This window comes from Galleria mellonella, unplaced genomic scaffold (genome assembly GCF_026898425.1).
Source record: "Galleria mellonella isolate WM207_F2 unplaced genomic scaffold, CSIRO_AGI_GalMel_v1 utg34, whole genome shotgun sequence".
Classification (NCBI taxonomy): Eukaryota; Metazoa; Arthropoda; class Insecta; order Lepidoptera; family Pyralidae; genus Galleria; species Galleria mellonella.
The window spans coordinates 105,859-131,137 of record NW_026442081.1 but is presented as its reverse complement, the minus strand read 5'-3'; the positions used below and the strand labels follow the sequence as shown (position 1 = coordinate 131,137).

General features: G+C 46.4%; 1 protein-coding gene across 3 annotated transcripts; it reads left to right on the top strand.

The window, feature by feature from the left end:
* On the top strand, window positions 1-25,279 carry LOC113521086 (uncharacterized). 3 transcript variants are annotated; one of them, XM_052896793.1, is made up of 20 exons: window positions 1-276; window positions 1,106-1,149; window positions 2,760-2,987; window positions 8,754-8,867; window positions 9,308-9,430; window positions 10,629-10,705; window positions 11,480-11,609; window positions 12,013-12,163; window positions 12,686-12,787; window positions 12,910-13,084; window positions 13,281-13,404; window positions 13,871-14,041; window positions 15,032-15,400; window positions 15,771-15,874; window positions 16,925-17,204; window positions 17,527-17,729; window positions 20,959-21,234; window positions 21,308-21,416; window positions 23,138-24,596; window positions 24,854-25,279. In XM_052896793.1, the coding sequence occupies exons 1-20, from the start codon at window positions 183-185 to the stop codon at window positions 25,150-25,152; spliced, it is 4,632 nt and encodes a 1,543-aa protein (XP_052752753.1). In that variant the 5' UTR covers window positions 1-182; the 3' UTR covers window positions 25,153-25,279. The 3 variants fall into 3 exon arrangements, with proteins under 3 accessions (XP_052752753.1, XP_052752752.1, XP_052752754.1); XM_052896792.1 differs by having other exon boundaries at window positions 10,482-10,705; XM_052896794.1 differs by lacking the exons at window positions 1-276; window positions 1,106-1,149; window positions 2,760-2,987 and having other exon boundaries at window positions 10,465-10,705; window positions 12,013-12,066.

Genomic DNA, 25,279 nt, shown 5'->3' with positions numbered 1-25,279 from the left:
TTCTTCGTGTACTTATGCACGTTGACATGGACGTAATATTTACGACATTTCTAAGTTTTCGAACGTATCGCATCTCATGTCTTATAAGCTCTAATTAGAAATGAACTGCTTTTGATAAAATTGTCAAATTGCGTTAAAAGAAATGTGATTAAATAGTGGTCTATTACGTACAAGTGATCAAAATGTATCGAAAAATGGTGTGGTGTTACATTTTTGTATTGACTTTATTGGATATATCTCTAAATACTAAACTGACAGCTCAGGGAAAGAGTCACGGTAAAATCGATTTTAAATTTTACTATTAACTTGGTTTTTCTTATTTTATATATTGAAACTAATGTTTGTAGCCATATATTAGAAATGATAAAAAGCGAAACATTGAAACAACCGATATAAAATAAAATATACAAAAAATTAGTTGGCAAATTTCATCGGGCGGTAGTGCGCGATCTGATGTTATTTTAGATCGGGGCCGAGGTGGTCTTGTTTGTCATTTTTCTTGCAATGGTATTTTTGTCATAGGAAAGACGAGTATAGTCATTTCTTTCAAAGTATACGCAGGCTCTGTGCCGCTTGAGTGATTCGAAATCGCAACTGCGCGCCACCAGATGTTGGTCAGTAGATACCCTTATTTTCAGATGTGCTCACATTTATTTCATTTAAGCGACCTCTTAGAGACATATGTAATCTGATTCTAGTTTGTTATGAGAAATTAAATATTGTCTGATTAAATTTCTTTATATAAGGATAAAAAGAATATACAATAGTGTTTGTTTTACAACTGTTTATGAACAATTTAACAGTGTGTTGAGTTTATTTATTAATATCTTATAAGAAGATATACTATAACATGATAAACAAATAGACATTTACATATAAATGAAGCAAAGCTTGAATTATAGATATTATAATTATAGATTTTTTTATTGTCAATTACATATATATATATATATATTTAAATTAAATGATTTAAGAATTTTAATTTTGATTCTAGTCACTTGGATCCACAATTACACTCAATCATTTTCCTTTAATTTATTTATTTGCCTCATTTAGGTTGTTTAATTGTAGTAAATTATAATAAGTATATACTTTATATTTACAGGAATAACTGTCCACGATTCCTTAATTGAAGGGATATCCTTTCAGGTAAGTTTTCCATACTTGCTATTACTTGGAATTTGCTTGTATACAAAATATAGTTTAATGTAGTTTGTGACAAATATAAATTAATTCTTTATTTAAAGTTTTGAAATTATTTTATTTAATACTCATTTCAACAATAGGTTAGTATTTATAAATAGCTGTAATTAATTGTAAGTCAAAGTCTAAGTATATACAAGTTACTTACATTCTGAAAAATATTATTCTACCCTCCAACCTTCTCTAAAAGCAGGACAGAATGAGTAAATACAAATCATTATGTTGATCTATATTGTTGCTGGTGTTTGTTGGCCCTTGGTAAAATTTGGAACTATTTTATATTTATACAGCTTTTAAAACAAGGGAAAGTTTATACAATAACAGTTTATATTAGTATTGTACTTATTGATAATATCAGCCATCATTATTGTTTACTGGTAATTTATGTTTTTCAACAGTTTATTTTTAGTATTTTGTACTGATCAATTGACATTGTCTGTTATCCTACTTATTTTATACAGATATAAAAATATACATTAGAAAAAAATAGAACAATATACTTCTTAGAATTCTTATTAGAATTTCCAAAAAAAATTGTCTTCTTTTTTTATTTAAAACAAATGTTAAAGATGCCATAAATGATTGTTTATTTCAAAATAACAAGTGAAAGAGTTTACTTTGAATAAGTGATTACAAGAAACTTATGTAATAACTTATTACATAAGAGTTGTCATCTAAGTGTCAACAGCTGCTACAGTTCTGTACTACAGTTAGTGCTTATTTGTAAGAGCTGTATGCTAAAGTAACAATGCAAGTTATTAAAATGTTCTCATTATTACCATTTTACATTGCAGGCATGTATTGTATTACAAGTATTACTTATATGAATATATGTTTCAAGCTTATTTATATATAATATTGAATTTGATCACTTTTTATCAAGTGTGTTGTCAACTCTAAAGTGGGAATTGTCACCTATAGATATGAGTAATAGCATCATAGCCTTTGAACTAGTCATACTTTGCCATGCTTGAGGACCAAACTGTTCCCCGCTTACAGAGTTTTTTCTCTGATATATCTATAGACTGACAGCCCACTTGATGGAAAGTCGTAACTGTCGCCCATAGACATGACCAGTACCATGCACATAACAGAGTATACAGTTTCACGCATGATACCCCCATGCATTGCCATTCCTGAGGACTCGGATGTTATTCTTCTGTACCCTGTAAATTCACGTCATATCCTACCCTTCAAACCAAAACACAGCCATGCAAACACAACTGCTTTATGGTCGAAACACGAATGGGACAGAGGTATCCAAGCAAACAACTTTTGTACAAATCTCCCTCTGGTAAGTTATCATGGTAATCTTCATGCGCTATCATTTCTGAGGATTTTGGTGTTATGCCTCTGTACACTGTAATTTCATTGCCAATTTAAAACGAAACACAAGCATAGCTGTTTTCTAATAGCAATTTAAGTGGGACATACATTTTATTGTTAGGTTTGTTGTTGTGAAAGGTGACAGTGATATTAGACTAGACAACTGTGGTATAGTTTTCTTTTGTATCCAATAGCAATTACTACAAAATAGCATTTCAATGGTAAAACAGGAATGGGGTAAAGATTCAGTAGGGGAGAGCGGTGGGGGCGGGTCCGGCGGCGCGGTGCCGGCGGGCGCGCTGCGGCTGTCGCCGGCGGCGCTGTCGTTCGGCCGCGCGCAGCTGGCGGCCGCGCACGCCCTCACCGTCACGCTCACCAACACCGCCAACACCACCATGCACCTCGCCTCCGTCGCCGGCACCACGCCCGACTTCCACGCATCCTTCTTTGACTCTAAGGTAATACTGGAAACAACAAATTATTCTAGATCTAACGGTTGCCTAGTCGTCGAACTGTCCTATATCCTGTATTGTGAGAAAAGAGACGACGAACATGTAAGGTCACACTAAATGTAGAGTTAAGTCAATTCGTATACTAAATTGACTCGATCCGGAACTGTAGTCGGGATTTCATTAAAGGCAGACATTGAATATTTTGTCCTTTGGTGTATATAATACTTTTCACTTAAGACTGGCCTCTTATAAAAGTGCGTATGCATTCTCAGGTAAGTCTGCGCAGTTTGCATATAGAAAAAGATAGAAGCTTATACCACTGAGTTGGCAAACAAGTATACGGCTCAAATGGGTTGCGCGCGTGTCGCCGACCCTGAAGAAACCTTTTGCCTCTTCAGTTTTAGGACTTGATGTAAATAAATATTATGTGTGGAATATTTTAGATAAGTGTAAAAATGCGAAAGTTGAAAATATTATGAGCTTATGTCAACATAATATTTCATTTATACATGTCATGACGCTAAATGTGGGTGTGCTCGTTTTAAATTATGTAAACGTACACACGAACACTTAGGAAGTAATAAATAGAAATAGTTGGGAGATAATATAGGTTATCAACGAGTTATCGGGCCGACACGACGGCGTTGTCATCGCGCGCTGCGGTTTCCCTTGCGGTTTGCACTTTATTATCATCGTAGGGAAAATGATACTACATACAGACAGCAACACAACATTTATATATTTAACTTCGCCTACACCTATAGATTTATATTGGCGGAGTACTAGTGAGGGATGATTGATGAATCATGGTTATTAATTCCTGATAAATCAACAATAATATAAACTCATAACTATGAGTACATATATTTTATTCATAGTTTCTAGGAGTAGACCGCGTGGAGGTTGACCTGATAGGTCGTGATAAATAAATAATATCTATATTCTGTTATTACTTGCACTGCCATAACATTATGTGGTTAGCACGCATATCGACACTGTTGTGTGTAATACGTTGATGTAACCGAGTCACAAAAATATAACTGTAATTTAAATAAGATTATTACTTTAATGTTATTATTACTTGTATAACAGTGGCTACATCTGATGTCAAGTTTCTAGGTCGCGTTCGTTATACGCGAAGCTCTCTTATGTGGCCAACCGGACGACGGCTTTATGTGCCCTTCGAAGCAAGTGACACTTTTATGAGATATTAATTTGAAAAATGCAAAGGTTCAAAGGTTTATTCATGTGACAAGTCTCATTAGTAATGGGGATACAAATCCTTATTGCTAGCAATGTACCCTGTCATGTCTATCTTCGGGAAACAGTCGTGATTATTTTTTGGTGAATTCGTGAAAATTTGAACTGACCTAACTTTGCCTTTACCTATGGTTCCTTATTGGCACCCTGCCAGTCTAAACCAATATATCACAGCAGGGGTTACTATCTCGTTTTATTAATTTACCCTTTCTAATCAAAATAGCAATACAATCAAGCCCCATAGTGGTAAAATTATGTGAGATAAACTTTAAGCGAAGATATCTGCATAGGTACCTAACCTATGCAGACATCTTCGTTTAAAGTTTATGTCTAATAAAATTTCTTTCTCTCCTTAGGGAAGTTCATGCTTAGTGTAGGTCATGCGCTGGTCATGCTGTCTCCGAAACGATGGTACGTCCGCACTTGGGGACAATTAAGTTTTCCATAATGTTAGCAGTTTTGCCGATCGGCCGTCCGAGCGAACGATGGCTCGGCGGCCTTGCCCGTGTCTCACCGCTCACTATCACCGCTCGGTGACGCAACACTACGTATATATTGTTTATCTCGTCCAATATATTGGTAGCGGTAGCCTTACGACTAGCGTACATCACGTGAGATATTGTTACCGCACTCTTACTTGGTAAACACAAGTGAACCAAGTCGAACATAGCATATTTGTTAATATACCTAATTTGATAATGACTCTTCGATGAGGAAAATAATTTTTAGCTTGCGCAAATGGTGACCCCATTTCGGTCCTTCCAGTCCTTTGTTCAAAACCGTAACAACCGTACTGTACTATAAGGGTTACGTATTTCCTTTGGAGGTACGGAACCCTTAAAAAAAAAGAACATTTGTATATCAAAAATCGATTCAGAATAAGTGATGTAATCGTGCAACATCGCCACAGAAATACAGACGATTGAAGTAGAGACAGATTGCGAAGCTCCACCTTTCGGAAGTCATTTTCAATGTGTGAACAGAAGTCGCGCTTGTTTTGCCAAAAGTTAACTGATTAGCACGCGGTGACGTGCGCAGCTCGTGTGGCTGCTCGCTGGGAATCTATACGGTCATTGTTTTTCTAACACACAATTACACTCTTGTGTAGATATTAGAACAGCAACTATGTATACGTTTTTTATTAGTTCTTATATTATCAACAGGAAATAATAATGACCCATTGATTCTTTCAACTTTTAATGAAGGACAATGAAATGGTAAACGCCGCCCGTGCCATCGGTATACACCGGCGGGGCACCAGCGAGAGATGATAAGTGAGGATGAAAAACAGGTTAGTTAGACTAACGTAATGAATATGCTTGAAATTCAGCACGATGGTTTACAGGAGGGACCATGTGGAGGTCGACCTGGTTGACTATTCTATACCCACTCGATTTATTCAATTAGTGTTCTAATATTTCATGTAGCACTAAAGAATTTGAAGTTTGCAAAAATAATACGAATTTTAGCAGACTCCAACAAGATGGAGCGTCTTAATTTGACTGTATTCTTATTGGTTTCCAAAAAGAGAAATTTATTAATTCATAGGTTTTTTTTTTGTGAACTGATTTTGATAATTCTTTTTACTATTGATAGTATTTACATCCATGTTGATCTTAAACGAAAAATTATGTATTGAAATATCCGTACATATAATTGTACGAAAGTCGATCAATCCGCTGATACTTGTATTATATTAAATTTATCAGTTTAAAAAACGTAGTATGTCAACAAGTGTCTTTCAAGTTTGCGAAGGTGTTGTGTTTTGTTGAATTAGCTTCTAAATAAAAACCGCTACGTAAGGTTTTATTTGTGTAAAATAATGTAAGTTGTATTGAGCCAACTGACCCACATCGCAGTGTCGAATTACACAGCGACTTAGTACTGAAATAGCGCGGCCAAGTGTATTGTTTATTATTATTATTATCTGCTTCGCGTTACCACTCACGTGTTATCTGATAACGGGCGGCCATCCCACCAGTACATCTTGTTTCTAATTATCTTATCCGTACATAAATTATGATGCACTTAATACGTAATCGTGTTATAATTGATATTTTATATTAATAATATGACTATGCCGCCGTGTTTTGTACTTGTATTTATTTTTGGCCGATAAAGTTCTTTAAGTAGATAAATAAGTTGAAGCAGTTGTGTTTGCATGGCTGTGTTTCGGTTTGAAGGGTGAGATATGGCGTGAATTTATTGGGTACAGAGGAATAACACCTGAGTCCTCAGGAATGACAACGCATGGGGGGTATCATGGGCGAAACAGTATATTCTGTTATGTCCATGGTACTGCTCATGTTTATAGGCGACGGTTACTACTTTCCATCAGGTGGGCCGTCAGCTTGTTTGCCATTCTAAGTTGTATAAAAAAAAAACCCGCCTGCGCTATCGGTATACACTAGCGGGGCACCAGGGAGAGATGATATGTGAGGATGAAAGCAGGTCAATTAGCCAATATTGACGAATTCAACAAAAATTAACCACAATGGTTTCCAGGGGGAACCACGTAGAGGTCGACCTGATAGTGTATTGCTAGCAGTGGAGCTGTTAGACCTTATTACTAACAATTCCTTTCCCCCCAGAGGCGAGGCTTCGTTTTTATGTATTTAAATAGAGTATATCCATACAAATGCTTCGAGAAAAACGGCTCAACTTTTTCATACAATTTTACGTGATAAATACTCGTGGTTATGAGTGATCCCTTTATAACTTCAATATTTATTTTTTCTTGTAATTTCTGTATCTTTTTTATGCGATAACACTCAATTTATTTATTAAATAATACGTTAAGATACATTGTATGCGCAAGTATATAGAATACTGATAAAAAAAAACGACAAAAAGTCAACCTGTTTTTGAGACTCGATGCTCTAGCTACATAATCTAAGGTCACTGCATAACGGGATAGCGTTGGAAAATCCTTATTCAGCTAGACGAAATTAGGCCCACTACTTCTAATCGCAGCTGTACTGTACCAACTTCAAAATAATATTATGAAAAGTATTTGAGCTCGTAAATAGTTGGTGCATGTTGACTCAGTGACGACTGTTATTGCGAGCGATCGATGTTACAACAGCAAATAAGTTCTCCATAATGTCACATACATTTAAGCACGCGGTAAATAAAAACTGAAATGTGTGATTTTGTATATTGACTTGGGACCGGGGCATGTTGAGCGAAATACAAAAGTGCCTTATGTCCTTATTCATGTAAAATACCGTCTGAATCCCTGATATATTCACAATCTTTTAGGTCGTTAAGGCTTTAAATAGCAACTATTTGTTTAAATAACATTTAATTTTACTTTTAAGAGGTTATTGCGTTTTACCCGCCTACCATGAAACGTTTTCCGAAATTTCGGAGCCCAACGAAACACAAATTTGATGTTAGAATTGCATTATGAGTACCTACCGTTTAAAAATATTAAAAAAAAGTTAAAATATCCTTCCTTTGGTCTTTTATAGTAGGAAATATGACGAACGAAATGTTGAGCTCCTTGTACTGGGTCAATTTAGGTATGAATAAAAACAGGAAATTGAGTCCGAAAATTCGGAATTTCATTCCGTGGTGGACGTATGTTGATTGAACGTGATTAGAAGCAGCCTATGTACTTCTTCATCCCATATATAGGTACGTGTATACTAAATTTCATCGTAATATCAGTCTAACTGTCCACTGCTGAACATAAGACTTCTTCTTGGGGTTTTGCCAGTAGTTGCCAAGCTTGGCAGGCGGATTGGCAACGGCAGTTAGGCTTTGGAGATGCTTTAAGAGGGACACTGCTGCCGATCCCTTGCCGTCCCTTAGTCGCTTCCTACGACACTCATGGGAAAGGAAGGTGTGGCCTATTCTATGCCGGGACCATGCAACAATAACACATTATGGTCTACGAGGTTTCGTAATTATTTATTAACCCGTAGAGCAATCGGCTCTCGGCTAGCTCACTACACCCACTGCGTTACCGATTTTTGAAATTACCAAATTTTGATTACAGGTTATGGATAAATGGGTTTATTACGTACATAAATTTAATGAAAACGACGCTGCAAATTCGCGTTATGCAACAGACGCTGTTGCATGAGCGCGCGGTACTACATTTTTATTCGGTACAGCGTATGATGCATAAACGCTCGAGGGGTTAAATGTAAAGGGGTTAAAATCCACAAATACAAATTGAATATGAAAATTCGCATTAAAAATAGTAGTTGAGTTATTTTTTTTTTTCTTTTTTTTATACGACTTAGAATGGCAAACAAACTGACGGCCCACCTGATGGAAAGTGGTAACCGTCGCCTATAGACACGAACAGTACTATGGACATAACAGAGTATACTGTTTCGCCCATGATACCCCCCATGCGTTGCCATTCCTGAGGACTCGGGTGTTATTCCTCTGTACCCTGTAAATTCACGCCATATCACGTATGGACATTAACATATTAACATGATGATGTATGGATGGGAGTGTGTCGGCTGTCAGTACAGCAGTGGCGTGTGCTTGCAGACGCTGGCGCCGCAGGCCAACACCACGTTCACGGTGGTGTACCTGGGCCGACACGAGGGCCTCGTCTCCGCGCACCTCTACATACACACCTCGCTCGGAGTACACAAGTATCCTGTACATATATAGTTACTATGCACCTAGTAATATCATTGTTGAATAGTTACTATCACATGTAACTTTTTTTTTATACCACTGAGGTGGCAAACAAGCATACGACCCACCTGATGGTAAGTGGTTACAGTACCGTCATACTGTATTGTTGTTATTTTATGTTAATTTAGTAAGCGCTTAAAGCCAATATAAATAAATTATTAATATTATAATTATTAGATTGTAGCATGAAGTCGATGGCAGGCAAGCAAGCGTACGGCGTATAACTGTTTTATGTAGTCAATCATAAGAAATATGCTGTAAAAATCAAGTGTACTTGGATTTTTACAGTTTTGCAATGATTTTTTTTTAAATAGATAGAAATAAAAATATTTAAAGCATATTAATACCATTTATAATTTTATAGAATGTTTTTTGACATTTCATTTGTTTGGTTCGTGTAGGTATCGGCAGAGGGCGTGGCGAGCGAGTGGGACGTCTGGCCGCTGATCGGGATTCGTGTCCCGCTGAATGCGACCGTGGACCCGCTGCTCACGATGTACAATCCCACCGATCAAACGATACAGGTACAGTGGCAGTACCCCTGAGAACGGGCGGGACCTTTTCATGCGGTGTGTGATAATGAGACAAGTTTTTTTTTTATGGATGATAATGGCTTAGTAATCCTGTCCGCGCTATTGGTATACTCTGGCGGGGTATCAGTGAGGGATCATAGGTGACGATGAAAGCAGGTCAGTTAGTCCATCGTGACGAATTGCACTAGAATTAACCACGATGGTTTCCAGGGGGAACCACGTGGAGGTCGTCAACTCAAATACTAACAGTCCTATTCCCCCGGGGAAGAAGGGATTGTTAGTAATGGGAATTAGTAGCCTCATTGCTAGCAATATAATATATGTCAGATCGAATTCCTCGTGGTTCCTCTTGGAAACCATCTAACTGGTGGTGGTGGGCTAACTGACCTGCTTCATCCTCATCTATTATGCCTCACTGGTGTCCCGCCAGCGTATATTGATAGCGCTGGTGGGGTTACCATTCCATTATCATTTATTAAAAAAGTCTTATTCCCCCGATGAGAGTGGATTTAAGCTGATGTGTACTGAGTTAGTGAACGTGAGTTTTTTTGATGACATAGTAATTTTACTGTTGGTATAAACTTAGGTGGGGCACCAGGGAATGATGAGGTGAGGATGAAGTCAGCTCAGTTGTCTATTGTGATGAATTTATGATAACGAAGATATGACAGGAAGGGGAAAATTTGAAATGTGATATATACTAGTGCAGGACTGCAAAAGTTGTCTACTTGGGTATCACTTTTTCTTCTGAAGCGAAGCAGGTGTGTTGTACGGCTGTGTTATGGCTCGGAGGGCGGTTCGAGAGTATCGTAGGGAAACTTTGGGGTGGGAGGTATAACGTTATAGCTGTGAGGAGCGGCAACGCACGGGAAGTAGGATGGACGTCGCGGGACGCTACGGGACGTCCACGGCCCTGGTCATGGTCATGTTTATAGGCGACGGCTACCACCCATCGTCAGCTTCGCCGCCAGTACGTTTATCGTTCTAAGTACCGTAAAAAAGTGGCGGCGGCAAGGAGAGTGTAGAGCGGGCGGCTGCGCAGGTGAGCGAGGTGTACGCGTCGGGCGCGTGGCTGCGGCTGCAGCTGCCGGCCGGCGGCGCGGCCGCCGCGCGCCACGCCTGGGCGCTGCCGCCGCGCGCCGCGCGCCCGCTCGTGCGCCTGCTGCTCGCGCCGCCGCCGCACCACCAGCACCAGCACCAGCACCAGCACCAGCACCATCAGCACCACCAGCACCTCCAGCACCAGCCGCTCACCGCCTATGTCAGGTGCGCGTCTAGCACTGTTCATTCTCAATGTGCGATTTCAAGTAACTTATAGTTTAATTAGTGTCACTGTTCATATGTTACTAGCCGTTCACTTAGGTTTCGCCCAAATGTAATAATAAAGTATTCTAATTTACATCTATAGGCGACGGTTATCACTTTCCATCTGGTTGGCCATAAGGGTGTATAGTATTCTAAGCTTCTTAAAAAAAATAATAAAAAAAATTAAAATTTTTCCCTTTTCCCTGATTTTTAGGGTTTCGTACCTCCAAAGGAAAAATGATACTTTTACAGAATCACTCTGTTGTCCGTCCATCTATTTGTTAAAACCCTGTTTCTTAGGAACATATAGAGGTATCAAGTTAAAATTAATATACTCATATACATATATTCAAGTCTGTAATCTCTTAGAGCAGCAAAAAAATCAAGTTTCTGAATCATTTCAATCAAAAAATATCGACCATACTTTTTGATTGAACTGATTTAGAAAAAATATGGTCGTTTATGTTCATTTATATCGCATATTTTGATATTCGCAAAGGGAATCAAAACCTAGTGGGTTTTTCCCGTTGACCTAGAATTATGAAATTTGGCATGAAGCAATGTAGCACAAGTAAAGGAAAAATCCTAAAATCATAAATTTGGAGGATTTGTGTAATTTTGTACGGAACCCTCGTTGCGCTCGTTGGACTGGCACTTGACCGGCTTTTTCAACATTCGAACTGTTTGTATATGTTTGGCGGATTATAAAGTGGAGCGTGGTTGGCGCGTGTGCAGGATCAAGGCGAACATGTCGGGCGGCGGGCTGGTGGTGGCCGTGGAGGCGCGGCGCGCGGCCGCCGGCGAGCACGCGCGCCCGCTGCAGCTGCGCCTGCGCCTGCGCGGCGCCGCCGACCCGCCGCACACGGTACACTCGCACTCGCACTCGCACGCGCACTCGCACTCGCACTCGCACACTCTTCCCAAACTTATTTTCTCTACTGCCCGCTTTCACAATCAATTCTTTTTTAGCGCCCCCTTTTTTTCACCTACTTAATAACCACGATTCTTCACTTCAAGATCAACAAATTACCCCCAAGCCTCTATACAACGCATTCATTTTTTCTGAGTCGCTTACCGCCCCGCTTTAAACCTGCAGCGCCCACAAGGAGGCGTTATCGCCCACTTTGGAAAAGGTTGCTCCATCTGGTAAAATGTTATTATGTAACAGACTGTGTGTATGTTCGTACTAGCTACAGTGGAACAACAGAAATAGTATGTAGTTTGTGCGTATCCTTCCAACCGTTACCCGCGTTGCCGCGTGTGCGCAGTGGCAGCTGGAGGCGGGCAACAGCGCGGCGGCGAGCGTGCCGCTGGCCGCGCACGTGTGGGCGGCGCGCTGCGGGCCCGCGCCGCTCGCGCCGCCGCCGCCGCCGCCGCCGCCGCTCGGCGCCGCCGCCGTCAACGGCGCCACCGCTAACGGTAAGCGCTCTCACCGCCCACTCGCGACTTGTCCCTATTTAAAACAAGTACGTGGAATCGTTTCGGTTTGTCGTGATTATTCACTTGTCTGCTAACTGTGATGGAACTTTCAGTATTAAATTCAAAAATATCTCGACTGAGTATCCAATAACTGGGTTAAATGGATTTTTTAATTTTCTAGTCAATAGCGCCGTTCTTAAGAAAGTTGTGACTAAAGCGACAACGTCGCTTTTTTACACAGGGTGAAACATTTACATTTATTAAGACTTTTTTTGTATGAAATTAATATGATATTTGAAACACAAAACTCTATCATCATTGTAACTTGTAAATGTGTAAAACTATATAATCTTGAAGCGAATGCAGATAATTTGGTAACACCTTATATATCCGAAATAGCAATAAACGATTTAACGTATCCAACATTAGCTAATAATCTTGGAGAGTAATGCAGTTTCAGCAGTCATAATATTATGTATATACACGTGTGCAGTAGAGTACAGAACCGCGTTGTGGGTGCAGGCGCGAGCGGCGCGGGCGCAGCGGGCGTCGTGGCCAGCACGCTGCTGCACGAGCTGCCGCCGCACGCGCCGCCCATGCCCGCCGCCACGCTCACGCTGCACTGTCAGTACACGCACGCATATTGTACTTGTTTATAATACAACTAAATTTAGTTCATCTTACAAAAATAACAGTCAAGAAGCTCCTTTTTTAGTAGTTAAACTTTTAAATATAAAAAATTTCAGTTTCGCAACTGTGGGAGAATTACCTATCGGAGATGGAGGCGGAGAGGAGGCTGGAGGCGGAGAGTTCGGCACGCGGCGCGTGGTGCGCGGGCTGGGTGCGCCTGGGCCGCGCCGCCGTGCCCTACAGCGTGCGGCTACTGCCCGGCGGCGTGCGAGCCCTGCCCGCCGAGCTACAGTAAGTATCACCCGCACTCACTGCACACACTACCGCCCGGCGGCCCGGCGGCGTGCGAGCCCTGCCCGCCGAGCTACAGTAAGTACCTTTTTTTAAATAAGCATATTATTATAATTAAGATAGATATTTCAATTATTTCTTTAAGGAATTTAATAATTTATTTTTCCAAGTATAAACATACGATTTTTGTTTGCAGCTTCATAACTGCGAAGGGAGAGGAGGTGTTCAAGGAGCGCGAGTTGCTGTTTCGGAACGATTTCCCCGTTCCGATCGAAATTATTGATATCGAATACGGGCCCGACTACGATAAATATTTCCATGTAAGTAATTTTATCATCATACGGTTCCGGCATAGAATGGGCAGCCCTTTCTTTTTCTGTGGGTGTCGTATGAGGTGACTAAGGGAGGACGAGGAATGGGCAGCAGCGTCCTCCTTAAAACATCTTCGAAGTGTACTGGCAAATCTCCCCAGGGGGGAGGTTTATGTTGAGCAGTTATTTTCACCGCGCTATCGGTAAACACCGATGAGGTACCAGTAGAAGATGATAGGTGAGAATGAATGTAGATCAGGTGGCCCACCATGATGACTTCGACAAGAATTAACCGTGATGGTTTCTAGGGGGAACCGCGTGGAGGTCGATCTGAGAAAGTGTATTGGTAACAATGGTAGTGAGTGAGTGAGTGAGTGAGTGAGTGAGTGAGTGAGTGAGTGAGTGAGTGAGTGAGTGAGTGAGTGAGTGAGTGAGTGAGTGAGCTGACACAGTGACAGTGAGCGGTCGGTCGCAGCGCGCGGCGTGGCGCGGCGCGGCGGCGCTGGCGGCGGGCGGCGCGCGGCGGCTGCGCGTGCGGCTGCGCGCGCCCGCGCCCGCCACCGCTGCGCGCGCGCACCTCACGCTGCGCACCAACGCCTCCGCGATCACTGTGCCGCTGCACGTCTACGCCGGCACCTTCCACTTCGTGCGTACTACACTACTGCACTCTCGCGCCTTCCCTCCTTCCTAACTTTGTACACATATTGTAAACTATCTGTGTTCTCGTTCATTGCGAGGGCTACTAATTTACTACATTTCTATATGAGTTCTTATATTATTTTAAGTTTTTTATCTTAAAACGAGAACCTCAATTCTTCTAGATTTTTTGTATACAGGGAAAAGTCTATTGATTTGAACTAATTTTTTTCAAGTATTTTGTAGAAAGATATCTTTAAAATGATTACAAATGTATGATTTGAATAAAAAGTTACTCCGTTTTACATCTATTACCTATTAATCAATAAAAATACGAATTATATTTCAGTAATCAACAAAATATGAGAACTCAACTTTGTTTCAATTCAACCAACTGGTCCTGTTGTTTGAACCACGAGGTTGCTAAGTTAGACTGATAAGTTCTAGGGTAAAACAAAATATGAAAAAAAAAAAAAAAAAAAACGATTATTAAATGAGACATAACATACAATAGTCTCGATAAGAATATTTAAAGTTCTTCGCGTAGCGCATAGTTATCTTAAATATCGAAATTTTGAGTACAAATTTCATGGTTCTAATTATGGCAACTTACACCCTGTATTCAATTAATTTTAGTGATTTTTGTATTATTTTGTAAATTTTTGAGTATTGTTCATGTCTATGAGCGACGGTTATCTTATTTCATCAGATAGGTTGTCAGATTGGTTGCCATTTTACTGCTTACTTGTATCTTAACTAAGCACTTAGTGTGGATTAATTTTTTAAAATAATATAAATACGTTCGACGAAAATAATATAATCAATATGTAATGAATTCAGACGCATATCGTTCGGTGTTGGCGATATTGATATATAGACTACTTTTTAAGATATTTATATTGATATGTTTATTAATAGGATATGAGGGTATCAGTATGTGGTTGTGGGTGCAATATTGGATACTGTTCTGTATGCGTGGTGCGTGCGCGCGTGCCGGCAGGAGTGGGAGTGGCCGGGCCGACAGGACGGGCAGGACGGGCGGCTGCGCGTGGGCGCGCTGCCGGCGGGCGCGGCGCTGCGCGTGCGGCTGCGCCTGCGCAACCCGGCGCCGGTGGCGCTGTGCGCGGCGCGCGCCGCCGCCGCCGTGCCGCGCGCGCGCGCCGCGCTGCAGCTGCGCGGCCGGCGCTGCGCCGCGCCGGGCGGCAGCGTGGCGGCGGCGCTGCGGCTGGCGGCGCCGGCGCGGCCCGGCCGCCTGGCGGGCGCCGTCTGGGTGCGCTCGCAGCACGCCGCCGCGCGCGCCGCCGTCTCGCTGGCCGCGCGCGCCGGCCGCCTGCGCGCGCCGCCGCTGCTGCTGCCCGCCGCCGCGCCGGTACCTTACTTACTTCTTACCACAGGGAGACTTTGTACAAAACTCGATTGCTTGGGATACCTCTGTCCCATTCGTGTTTCAACCGTGAAGCAGTTGTGTTTGCATGGCTGTATTTCGGTTTAAAGGGTGGGATATAGCATTAATTTACTGGATACAAAGAAGTAACACCTGAGTCCTCAGAAATGGCAGCGCATGGGAAGTATCATGGACGAAATAATATATTCTGTTATATCCATGGTACTGCTCATGTCTATAGACGACAATTACCACTTTCTATCAAGTGGACCGTCAGCTTGTTTGCCATTCAAAGTTATAATTGGATTGCCCGCTTCCCTGTTAACGCCCCGAGTGACGACTCGTTCCGTTGCAGTATACATGGTCGTCGGCGCCGCTGATACTGGAGAGCACTATGACCATCACTGTGCGCGTCCTCAACGTGACGCAGCCGGTGCCCGACCCCGCCGTTATATTTGTGTACGATATGCCTTTTTTATTTCTTAATGTGTAATAACATTTTTTTTCTTAAATAAAATAAAAAAATAAACTACACTGTTGAAAAATATTTATCCAAATTGTTCAGTCACATCTATATATATATGTCTATCTTATAATCCAAAAATACACTGCAATAGGTACAGAAGAAACATTATACCCAGAAGGTGTATTGTGTGTATTGTGTCATTGGATGTGTCGACAAATATATAAAGATTGCAACAACAGAGTTAAATATTTTATATCAGTAATCCCAAATTAGTAGAACACGATACCTATATCAGAAAATGAAAGTCTTCATAATGCTCCAACTTCTACTTTTCAAAATAAAAAAAAAAAAAAACAATAATTGTAATCTAAAACTATATATTTGTCACATTTTTATTTTACAACACACACACACACACACACACACGCTAATTGATACGTCATAACATATAATACTAGAAACTTAGATTGAAGACAGTACGACTACAGGTTAATATTATATATGACAATTTTTTTATTATTATTTTGACACACTAGAGTACACTTGAAATTTTACTGAAACAGACGTGTGTCGTGTAGCCGTCGATTTGCGGCACCGAGCGAGCCGCCTTAAACCGGACTACAGCAACGCGTGTGTGTGTGACGAGGAACAGAGCTCTACGCACACGAGCATCGCTTGCTTGTAGTAGTGCCCGTGTCCCAGTATATTTCTTAGTATCTCATTTTCTGGGTATATTCTGTGGTGTTGGTATCGTACACTATTAAATACTTGATATACTTATTTTACACCTATAAGCAAGGGTTTTTTTATGAGTATAAATAGCACGTCTCCGCCAGTGAGGGTTGATTAGTGAAAACAAAAGAGCAAGTCAGTTAGCCCATCGTGATAAATGTACCTGGAATTCAGCACGACGGTTTCTAGTGGGGATCACCTGACGGGGTATATTGCAACCGGACTAGTAGTTCGTATTACTTACAATTCCCCTCGCCCCCTCCTTCCCTGGATACTAGAAAATGCATATAGTAATAGTTGATGATTTGCAGGAAAGAGGGCTCGGGCACGGTGTGGGGCGGGCGGCACGCGGTGGGCACGGTGCACTACGCGGCCGAGCGGCTGTGCGAGCCCGCGTGCTACGCCGGGCTGGCGCTGCAGTCGGCCGACGGCGCGGCGTGGCTGCGGCGCGCGGCGGCGGCGGCGGCGGCGGGCGACGCGGCGCGCGCCGCGCTGGCGGCCGACGCCGAGCTGGCGGCGGCGCGCCGCGCGCTGCTGGCGCGGCTGGCGCCGGCCGCGCGCAACCTCACGCTGCACCTGCACACCGACCAGGTGCGCGCCACCCACCGACCCGCCGCCACTCGCACCCGAGGCCCCCCTCGGGACGTTCCACTACCACGGAAAACTATTTTTCAAACCTCCCACTCCCTAAATGTTACGTAACTTCCAAGTGATCGTTGTCCCTTAAAAATCACGACACTAACTTAATATTAACAATGAAAACATAAATAGTAGGTAATTTTTGTCTTTACATACAGTACGTAGTTTTCCATAAAACACTATCTTTTCTAGTTTTTTTTAAATAAAAAAAGATGAAAAATGGACGAGTTGAACGTCCCCTAAGATGGCACTAGTAGTTTGGGCCCTGACGCAGGTGGCGCAGGTGGCGGCGGCGGGCCGCGTGCGGCTGCAGTGGCCGCGGCTGGCGGCGGGCGGCGCGGCGGCGGGCGCGGCGGCGGTGGGCGGCGCCGAGCCGCTGCGCGTGCGCGTGCGCAACCCCGCCTCGCGCGCACTGCTGCTGCAGCCCGTGCTGGCCGCGCCGCTGCACCGCCGGCTGCTGCACCACACGCACCACCGGTACGTGCATACGTGCATACCCGACATACGCTCGCTGCATTGCTATATCGTACATTATTAACGTCTTATCGAGTACCGAGTTAACATAGTCATGGTTATATATAATTATTTATTTATAAATTTTACTATAATTCTTAATATAATTCTCATCTCCCCTCTTAAGGAGAGATGGCAACTAACCCCCGGCAGAAGCACAGTCGGCCGGGGTTCAGGGCCCCAGGGAGAGAAACCGGCGTCCAATGCGGGCAGAATATAAGAGCACCGCTTTCTGCATCTTTCCCGGGAGTGAGCCGCCTCGGAATCCCAACCGTCTGAGATGTTGTTCCAGACTGGTTGGGATAAGACCGTTCACCGACATAACAATTGAGATGATTTCGGTAGATGTCACCCCCCACATTTCGGTCACCTCGTGAGCCAGGTCGAGATATTTTCTCTTCTTCTCGGTTTCGGCTTTCACGAGGTTCTCGTCATGCGGTATGGTGACATCCACCAAGAACACCCTCGAGAGTGCCCGATCCGTCACCATGATATCAGGTTTGTTCGCAAGAACGGTCCTGTCCGTGATGATGGATCGGTCCCAGTAGAGCCTGACGCTGTCGCTTTCGAGGACCGGCTGGGGCTCGTACTTATAGTACGGCAACCTCTCATTCGCGAGGCCGTACTTCAGAGCTAGCTCTTGATGGAGTATTTTGGCTACCTGGTTGTGTCTGTGCAAGTACTCAGTCTTGGCAAGAGCTGAACAACCCGAAAGCACATGTCTGAGTGACTCTCCAGGATGGCGACATGCCCGACAGATGTCCTCAGTGCCATCCTTCAGAATGTGCTTTTGGTAATTGTTCGTCTTAACCACCTGATCCTGTATTGCACAGACAAAACCCTCGGTCTCTCCGAAGAGATCACCGAACTGTAGCCAGTGCACGGAGGTCTTCGTGTTTACGTACGGCCCGTGAAGGGCTTTGAAGAACCTTCCGTGCAACTCCTTCTCTTTCCATACGGCCTCCCGCTGAGAGGTACCCAAAACTTCGGGTTTTCGCCTGTCCTCTTTAGCCAGAGAAAGAGGGGTGAATCCTTTGTCACATTCTATGACCTCTCTATGCAAACCCTCGTCTCTTTTCTCCAGAAAATATGTCCTGAGGCTGTCAATCTCGCGGTTGTGCATAATCTTAACGCTTAACAAGCCTCGACCACCAGCCTTCCGCGGGATATACAGCCTCATGACTGACGATTTCGGGTGATGCATTCTATGGAGGGTCATAGTTGTGCGGACTTTCCGATCCAGGGCTTCGAGTTCGGTTTGAGACCATCTGAGCACGCCAAAAGTGTAAAGGAGTACGGGTATGACCCAGCCGTTATAAGCTCGGACTTTATTGGCGCCCGACCAGCAACTTTTCAGTACTCTTGTAAGGCGCGCAAAAAATTCCTCGCGGACCGACTGTTTCACATCCGTCTCCCTCACACCGATGTTTTGACATGCCCAGATACCGGTATGTTTCAGCCTCGGAGAGGGTTTTAATATTAGAGGGATCTGTGGCGATCCCTTCAGTTTGAGCGACCCGTCTCCTCTGCACATGGAGGACCGCGCACTTGTCTATTCCGAGTGCCATCCTAACAGAGCTGCTATAATCGTTTACGATATTTAGCAGCTTCGTCAGGCGTTTGACGCTCGGAGCTAGTAGTTTCAAGTCATCCATGTACAGAAGATGAGACACTCGTGTACCTCCTCTCCGATACTGAAATCCAGTCCCCGAATTCTCCAGTAAAGTACTAAGAGGATTCAGGGACAGGCAAAACCAAAGTGGACTCAAACAATCACCCTGGAATATTCCCCTCTTTATCTCTATCCGGTCAGCGGTATCCGTCAATCGCTCGCCCTGAATAGTCAGGATCGTCGTCCACTGCCCCATGCATGCCTCCAAGAACACTCGAACTGTACCGTCGATCTTGTACAGCTCGAGTATCCTCCGGAGCCATGAATGGGGCACGGAATCGAACGCCTTTTTATAATCTATCCAGGCGGCGGAGAAATTCCGACGGTTCCGCTTGACCACGTGGCCAGTGACAGCATCAATGAGGAGCAGCTCTTTCGATCCGCGGCTACCGCCCCTGCATCCGTTCTGAGCGCTAGATAGGATCTTATTTTCGTACACATGACGAGAGATCTTAGCGCTCAGAACGGATGTTAACGTCTATATATTGTCGTAAGACAAGTGATGGGGCGATATTTAGATGGATCCGCGGTATCGTCCGTCTTAGGAGCTAAATAAGTGATCCCGGTTGTAAGGAAGTTCGGGAGCGTCCTGTTTTCGAGGGCACTCTGGAATTGCACGGCTAAGGTCGCATGGCTGGCCGAGAACGCCTTTAACCAGCAGTGCTGCAATCCGTCGATCCCCGGACTTTTCCAGTTCGGAGCCCGACGGATCGCGGCAACCACGTCTTCCACCGTAATGGCAATGGCGTTCATCGGCGTTATTCGAGCACATGCTTCCTCAACATCTTGCATCCATGCGCCCTCCTCATGCTCCACAGGTTCAGACCGCAGCTGTCGCCAGAAGGCGACGAAATTGACTGTTTCTGGTCTTTTTCCTGTGGGCTGCAGTTTGGGGTGCTACAAGTTCCTATAAAACTTCCGTTGATCACTCATAAAGAGACGATTCTGTTGATACCTCTCGACCCTCTCAGAGTACCGTCGGAGTCGCTTCCCCCATGCAGCGATCTTCTGCTTCAGATCGTCTATACGCTCCGCAAGTTTTTGCCCGAAGTCCGGCTGGAACAGACGTACATCTGTCCCAGCAAAGGCCTCTTTTACGGAGCGCATAATTCTCGGGCGTGTATTACCCTCCCTGAAGCAGAGCAGTCTGCCAATGAGAACCCTGGCCTGGGTGATCCGCCGCTCAATTCTTCTTTTCCAGGCTGGTTTCGCATTATCCCTTCGGATATTACGTCCAGCCCGGGGCATTTTTGCGCCGGTATGTCGGCATACTGCCAACGCAGCGCCGAATAAGATTGAGCTCGTCTCTCCCAGGTCACCGCTGCCTTCAAGGTATTGAGGCAGCACGCGCCACATTTGGATATATCCGGGGAAGCTTCGGTCTCTCTTCGAGGGGAGTTTTTCGGATCTCTAGAATCGCCTCCTCTAGTATGCTCCTCATATGCTCTTTTATTATTTATTCTTATAAATTTATTATTAATATTATTAAGTTTTAAAGTTAATGTGTGAAACAAAATGCAGGTGGAGTGAAGTGGAAACCATGTGCGGAAGCGAGGGCTGCGTGTGGGAGCGTGAAGCGTTTGAATTACGGGAGTGGCGCGCGGCCCGCGGGGAGGTGCGGCTGTGGGCGGGCGAGGAGGGAGAGGGGGCGGACGCGGGGCAGGGGCAGGGGCCGGGGCAGGGGCAGGGGGCGGGGGCGGCGCCGCTGCTGCTGCTGGCGGCGGGCGCGGAGCTGGAGCTGCACATGATGTTCACGCCGACGCGCGCCGCGCCGCTCGCCACGCTGCTCTACCTGAGGTCAGTGTGCGCCGTCCGCTGTACACCACTGTTCCGTTTTTGACGTAACTAAAATGGATAATTGTTTTTGCAGAAATAACTTGACCATATTGGAGAGCATGCTGATCTGGGGTCGCGGCGTATATCCGACGTTCGAGCTGGACGGCCGGCAGCCGGGCAGCGACGACCCGATACTATTCGAGGTGACCGAAATTAATCACATCTTTAACTTTCTTTCTTGTCGCTCGACCTTTCGTGTCCACGTGTCACGAATATAGATAAAATTTTCCGTCGTTCAGTGCGATTTTGTGCAGCAGACACGAGTTTATGGACGGCTACTCGCATTACGAGGGGAGATCAAAAAGTTTGCGAAATGAACTCGCATTACGAGGGGGAAGGGGTTGAAATTAAATATGAAACTATTTTTTTTAATATATTTTCCCTTAACCTTAATACATTTTTTGTATCTTAAAACATACCATCGAAAAAAAGTTTATCTTTGCTGTCAAAATAGGCCGAAATTGCAGACTTCTTTATCGTCGCCAAATTTTTTTTTTATTAGCTGCTTTTTCATTTTTGGGAATAAATACGAGTCGCTGGGGGCCAGGTCTGGACTGTAAGTTGGGTGGTCTAATTTTTCAAACCCGCATCGGTGGATTGCAGCCGTCGCAACATGGCACGTGTGGACGGGAGCATTGTCGTGTAACAGAAGCACACTTTTCTCCCCTTTTTTCCTCGATAGTTCTTTCAATCTATCCAGTAAAAAAGCATAGTACTGTCTCGTCGTATAGTCACACTACGATTTTTATAAGCGATCAGCGAAATACCTTCTGTATCCCAAAAGATAGTCGCCATGATCTTTCCGGCCGGTTATGACATTTTCAACTTCTTCGGAGATGTTGTGCCATTTTTATGCCATTGCATCGGCTCTTGCTTCGACTGAGGTTCATAGTGGTGAACCGAGGTTTTATCTCTAGTAACAATCCGGGTGTCAACTTCTTTCCTACTCTCTTCACAGAGCTCCAAAAACAAGCGAAAACACTCGACACGCTCATTTTTTTGAAGTGGAGTGAGCATTCTTGGAACGCATTATGCATTGATTTTAGTTATGCCAAGATGATGATGTAGAATATTTTAAATACTTGTTTCGAATACTCCAACCATTGCTACAAACTGCTTTTTCTTCAGTCAGGTATCTTCTAATACAAGTTTTTCTACTTTGTGACAATTTCCGCTGTGGTGGCCTCAATTGGCCGTCTGGAGCGGGGGTTACCTTCAATAGACTCTTCCTTGTGTGAGAAGTCCATGCCACTTGTAAACCACGATTTTACCAGGTGTAGAGTTCGCGTAAACTGCTAACAGCTTTTGAAAAATCGTCTGAGCGGATGTTTCTTGCTTGGTGAGGAACTTAATAACGGCGCGGTGTTGAATTTTCTTCATACTTGTTGACTTCTTCCCGATTCACTTGTTTGTACGTCGATAACTCAAAAGTTAATGATCCGATTTGGTTTAAACTTGGTATATATACTTTTAACGAGGTCCTTAATAAGTGACTACCTCGACGTAAACCAACCCTCATCAATTCTTCCATTTCGCGAATGTTTTGACTTTTCGTCGTAGTTGTCTTCTCGGTAGAGCTAATTATTCTGTAAAGGCACTAGATCTAGATCGTTTATCGTATTTGCTACTCTGGGCATCGTCTCCCTGGGCTGTACTTCCGGGAACGCATGGTATGTTTAAGGATGCCGGGACAACTCGATCGAGGGAACTTAACGGTCGAGGGATGGGTGGCAGCGTCCCTCCTAGAACTTAGAGTAGCGAATACTCGCAATATCCTCCTTCTGGGGAGGCCAATGTTTGGCAGTGGACGGTCGAAGTCACGCTGTCAGTGTCCCCGTTCCGTAACGAGCCGACCGGGCCGCAGGTGAGCTCGTGCGGCGCGGCGGGCGCGGCGGGCGGCGCGGTGCAGCGCACGGTGGTGGCGCGCAACACTGGCGCGGTGGCGGTGCGGCTGCGCGACTGGCGGCTGGCGGGCCGGCCCTGCGCCGCGCGCGGCTTCCGCCTGCAGCCGTGCGCGCCGCTCACGCTGGCGCCCAACCGCTCGCGCGCGCTCACGCTGGCCTTCGCGCCCGACTACTCGCTGGCGCGCGTGCCCGCCGCGCTCACCGTGCGCGCCGGCGCCGCGCGCGCCGCCTTCGCGCTGCTCGGCGCCGCGCCGGCGCGCCTGCTGCCCGCCTGCGCCGCGCGCCTGCCGCGCCCGCCCGCCGAGCCCGCGCTGCGCGCCGCCGCCGCCACGCTGGCGCTGGCCGCGCTCGCGCTCGTGCTGGCCGCCGCCGCGCTCGACGCCGAGCGCGGGCTGCGGCGCGCGCGCGCCGCCCGCCAGCCCGCGCCGCCCGCCGCGCCGCTCGACCTGCGTGCGCTGCCCGCGCCGCCGCCGCCGCCGCCCGCCGCGCCGCGCCCACCGCCAGCGCGCCGCCGCCGCGCCGCGCGCCGCCCGCCCGCGCCGCTCGACCCGCTCGCCGAGCGCCGCGCCTTCGAGCGCTGGCGCGCCGAGGTACTGCGCCGCGCCGCCGAAGACGACGACCGCTCCAGCGAGGACGCCGACCTGGACCCCGAGACGGCCGCGGATGCCGCGCCACCCGCCGAGGCCGCTCCGCCTACGCCGGAACCGCCTCCGCCCGAGCCCGACGAGTTCGAAACGCTCGAGGAGCACGCCGGCGACGGCCCCGACGAGGACGGCGCGTTCACCGGGTCCGACGCGTCGACGCCGAGCGAGGAGCGCGACGAACCTGACGAGGAGCGGGACGAGGGCGACGACGAACCACCCCCGATCGCGAGCACGCCCCCCGACGAGGTTCGCAGCGGACCGCGAGAACCGGAGACGCGCACTGTCCCCACCGACGGAGACGCAGCGACGAGGACGGCGCGCGGCCGCCGTTCGAGCAGTCCCGGGCGGCGCGCCGATCGACCGCGCGGACCCGACACTGAACCGGCCCGACCACGGGGCGCGGCCGCGCGCCACCACGGCCGCAAAGAGAAGGCAACGCGACGGCGCGGCGCCGAGCGGGCACCCGCCACGCCGCCGCGGGCGCCGCCCACGCCCGGCGACGTGCGTGCGCCGGCCGCGCTGCGGCGCGGCGCCACATGGAGCTCAGTGGTGGCGGAGGGCGCGGGCGGCGGCAGCGGCGCGACCGGCGTGGCGCCGCAGCTGGCACCCATCGGCTCGGACGTGCGACGGCGCGCCGAGGCAGGCCGGCCGGGCGCCAACTCGCTGTTCTACTTCAACGAGTCGCCGCCGCCCGCGGCGCCCGAGCCGCAGTACGCGTGGCGCGCCCCGTCCTCCGACTGTGCGCCGTTCTCGACGCCGACTCATCCTTACAGAGGTGCGATGTTGCAGCGATAAATATTTCATTTTGTCATTATTACTTTATTATATTTCTAAATGGAAAATAAACTGGACAATGTGAGTTAAACTCGCGTGATAAAAATTCTGAACGTTGATTAACTACGTCCTATGTTTTCAGTCCGACCCAAAGTGCGTGACTGATTAATTTGGAGACACGTAATACAAGAAGAACTGTTTAAGTATTTTTAGATTGTTGTGATACATATTAGCTGAGCGAGTGTGATCACGTTGCAGAAATGGCTGAACAGCCCGGCGCGGTGGGCGGCTACGGGTCTATCGGGTCGGTGTGGGGCGGCGCGCTGGAACCGCAGGCGCAGCCGGCGGCGGCGTGGCTGTGGGGCGCGTACGGCGGCCGCGGCGCCGCGCCGGCGGCGGCATCGGCGGCGGCGCCCGACGTGCGGCCGCCGCCCGGCTTCGGCGCGAGTCCGCGGCCGGCGCCGCGCACGTACGACCCGTTCCAGTCGCTGGCCTTCATCTGGGGCCCGGGCCGCGTGGACTGGCGGCCGGAGCCCGACGACAAGGACGGCCAGTGAGCCCCCGCCTGCGGTCGCGCCGCTCTAGTCGTGCACCCCCGCGGCCGCGACCCGCTCTCGATATGTTTACAGTGTTCCCTACTCGATCGTCTATTTAAGACTGAATAAACTTACGTTTCTAAAATTA

Bases quoted from the DNA above. Each gene is read 5' to 3' on its own strand.
- LOC113521086 (XM_052896792.1), top strand. From the start codon at position 183: ATGTATCGAAAAATGGTGTGGTGTTACATTTTTGTATTGACTTTATTG. The intron at 15,875-16,924 runs GTACGATATGCC...GATGATTTGCAG, and splicing joins GACCCCGCCGTTATATTTGT to GAAAGAGGGCTCGGGCACGG. The intron at 21,235-21,307 runs GTCAGTGTGCGC...TTGTTTTTGCAG, and splicing joins GCCACGCTGCTCTACCTGAG to AAATAACTTGACCATATTGG.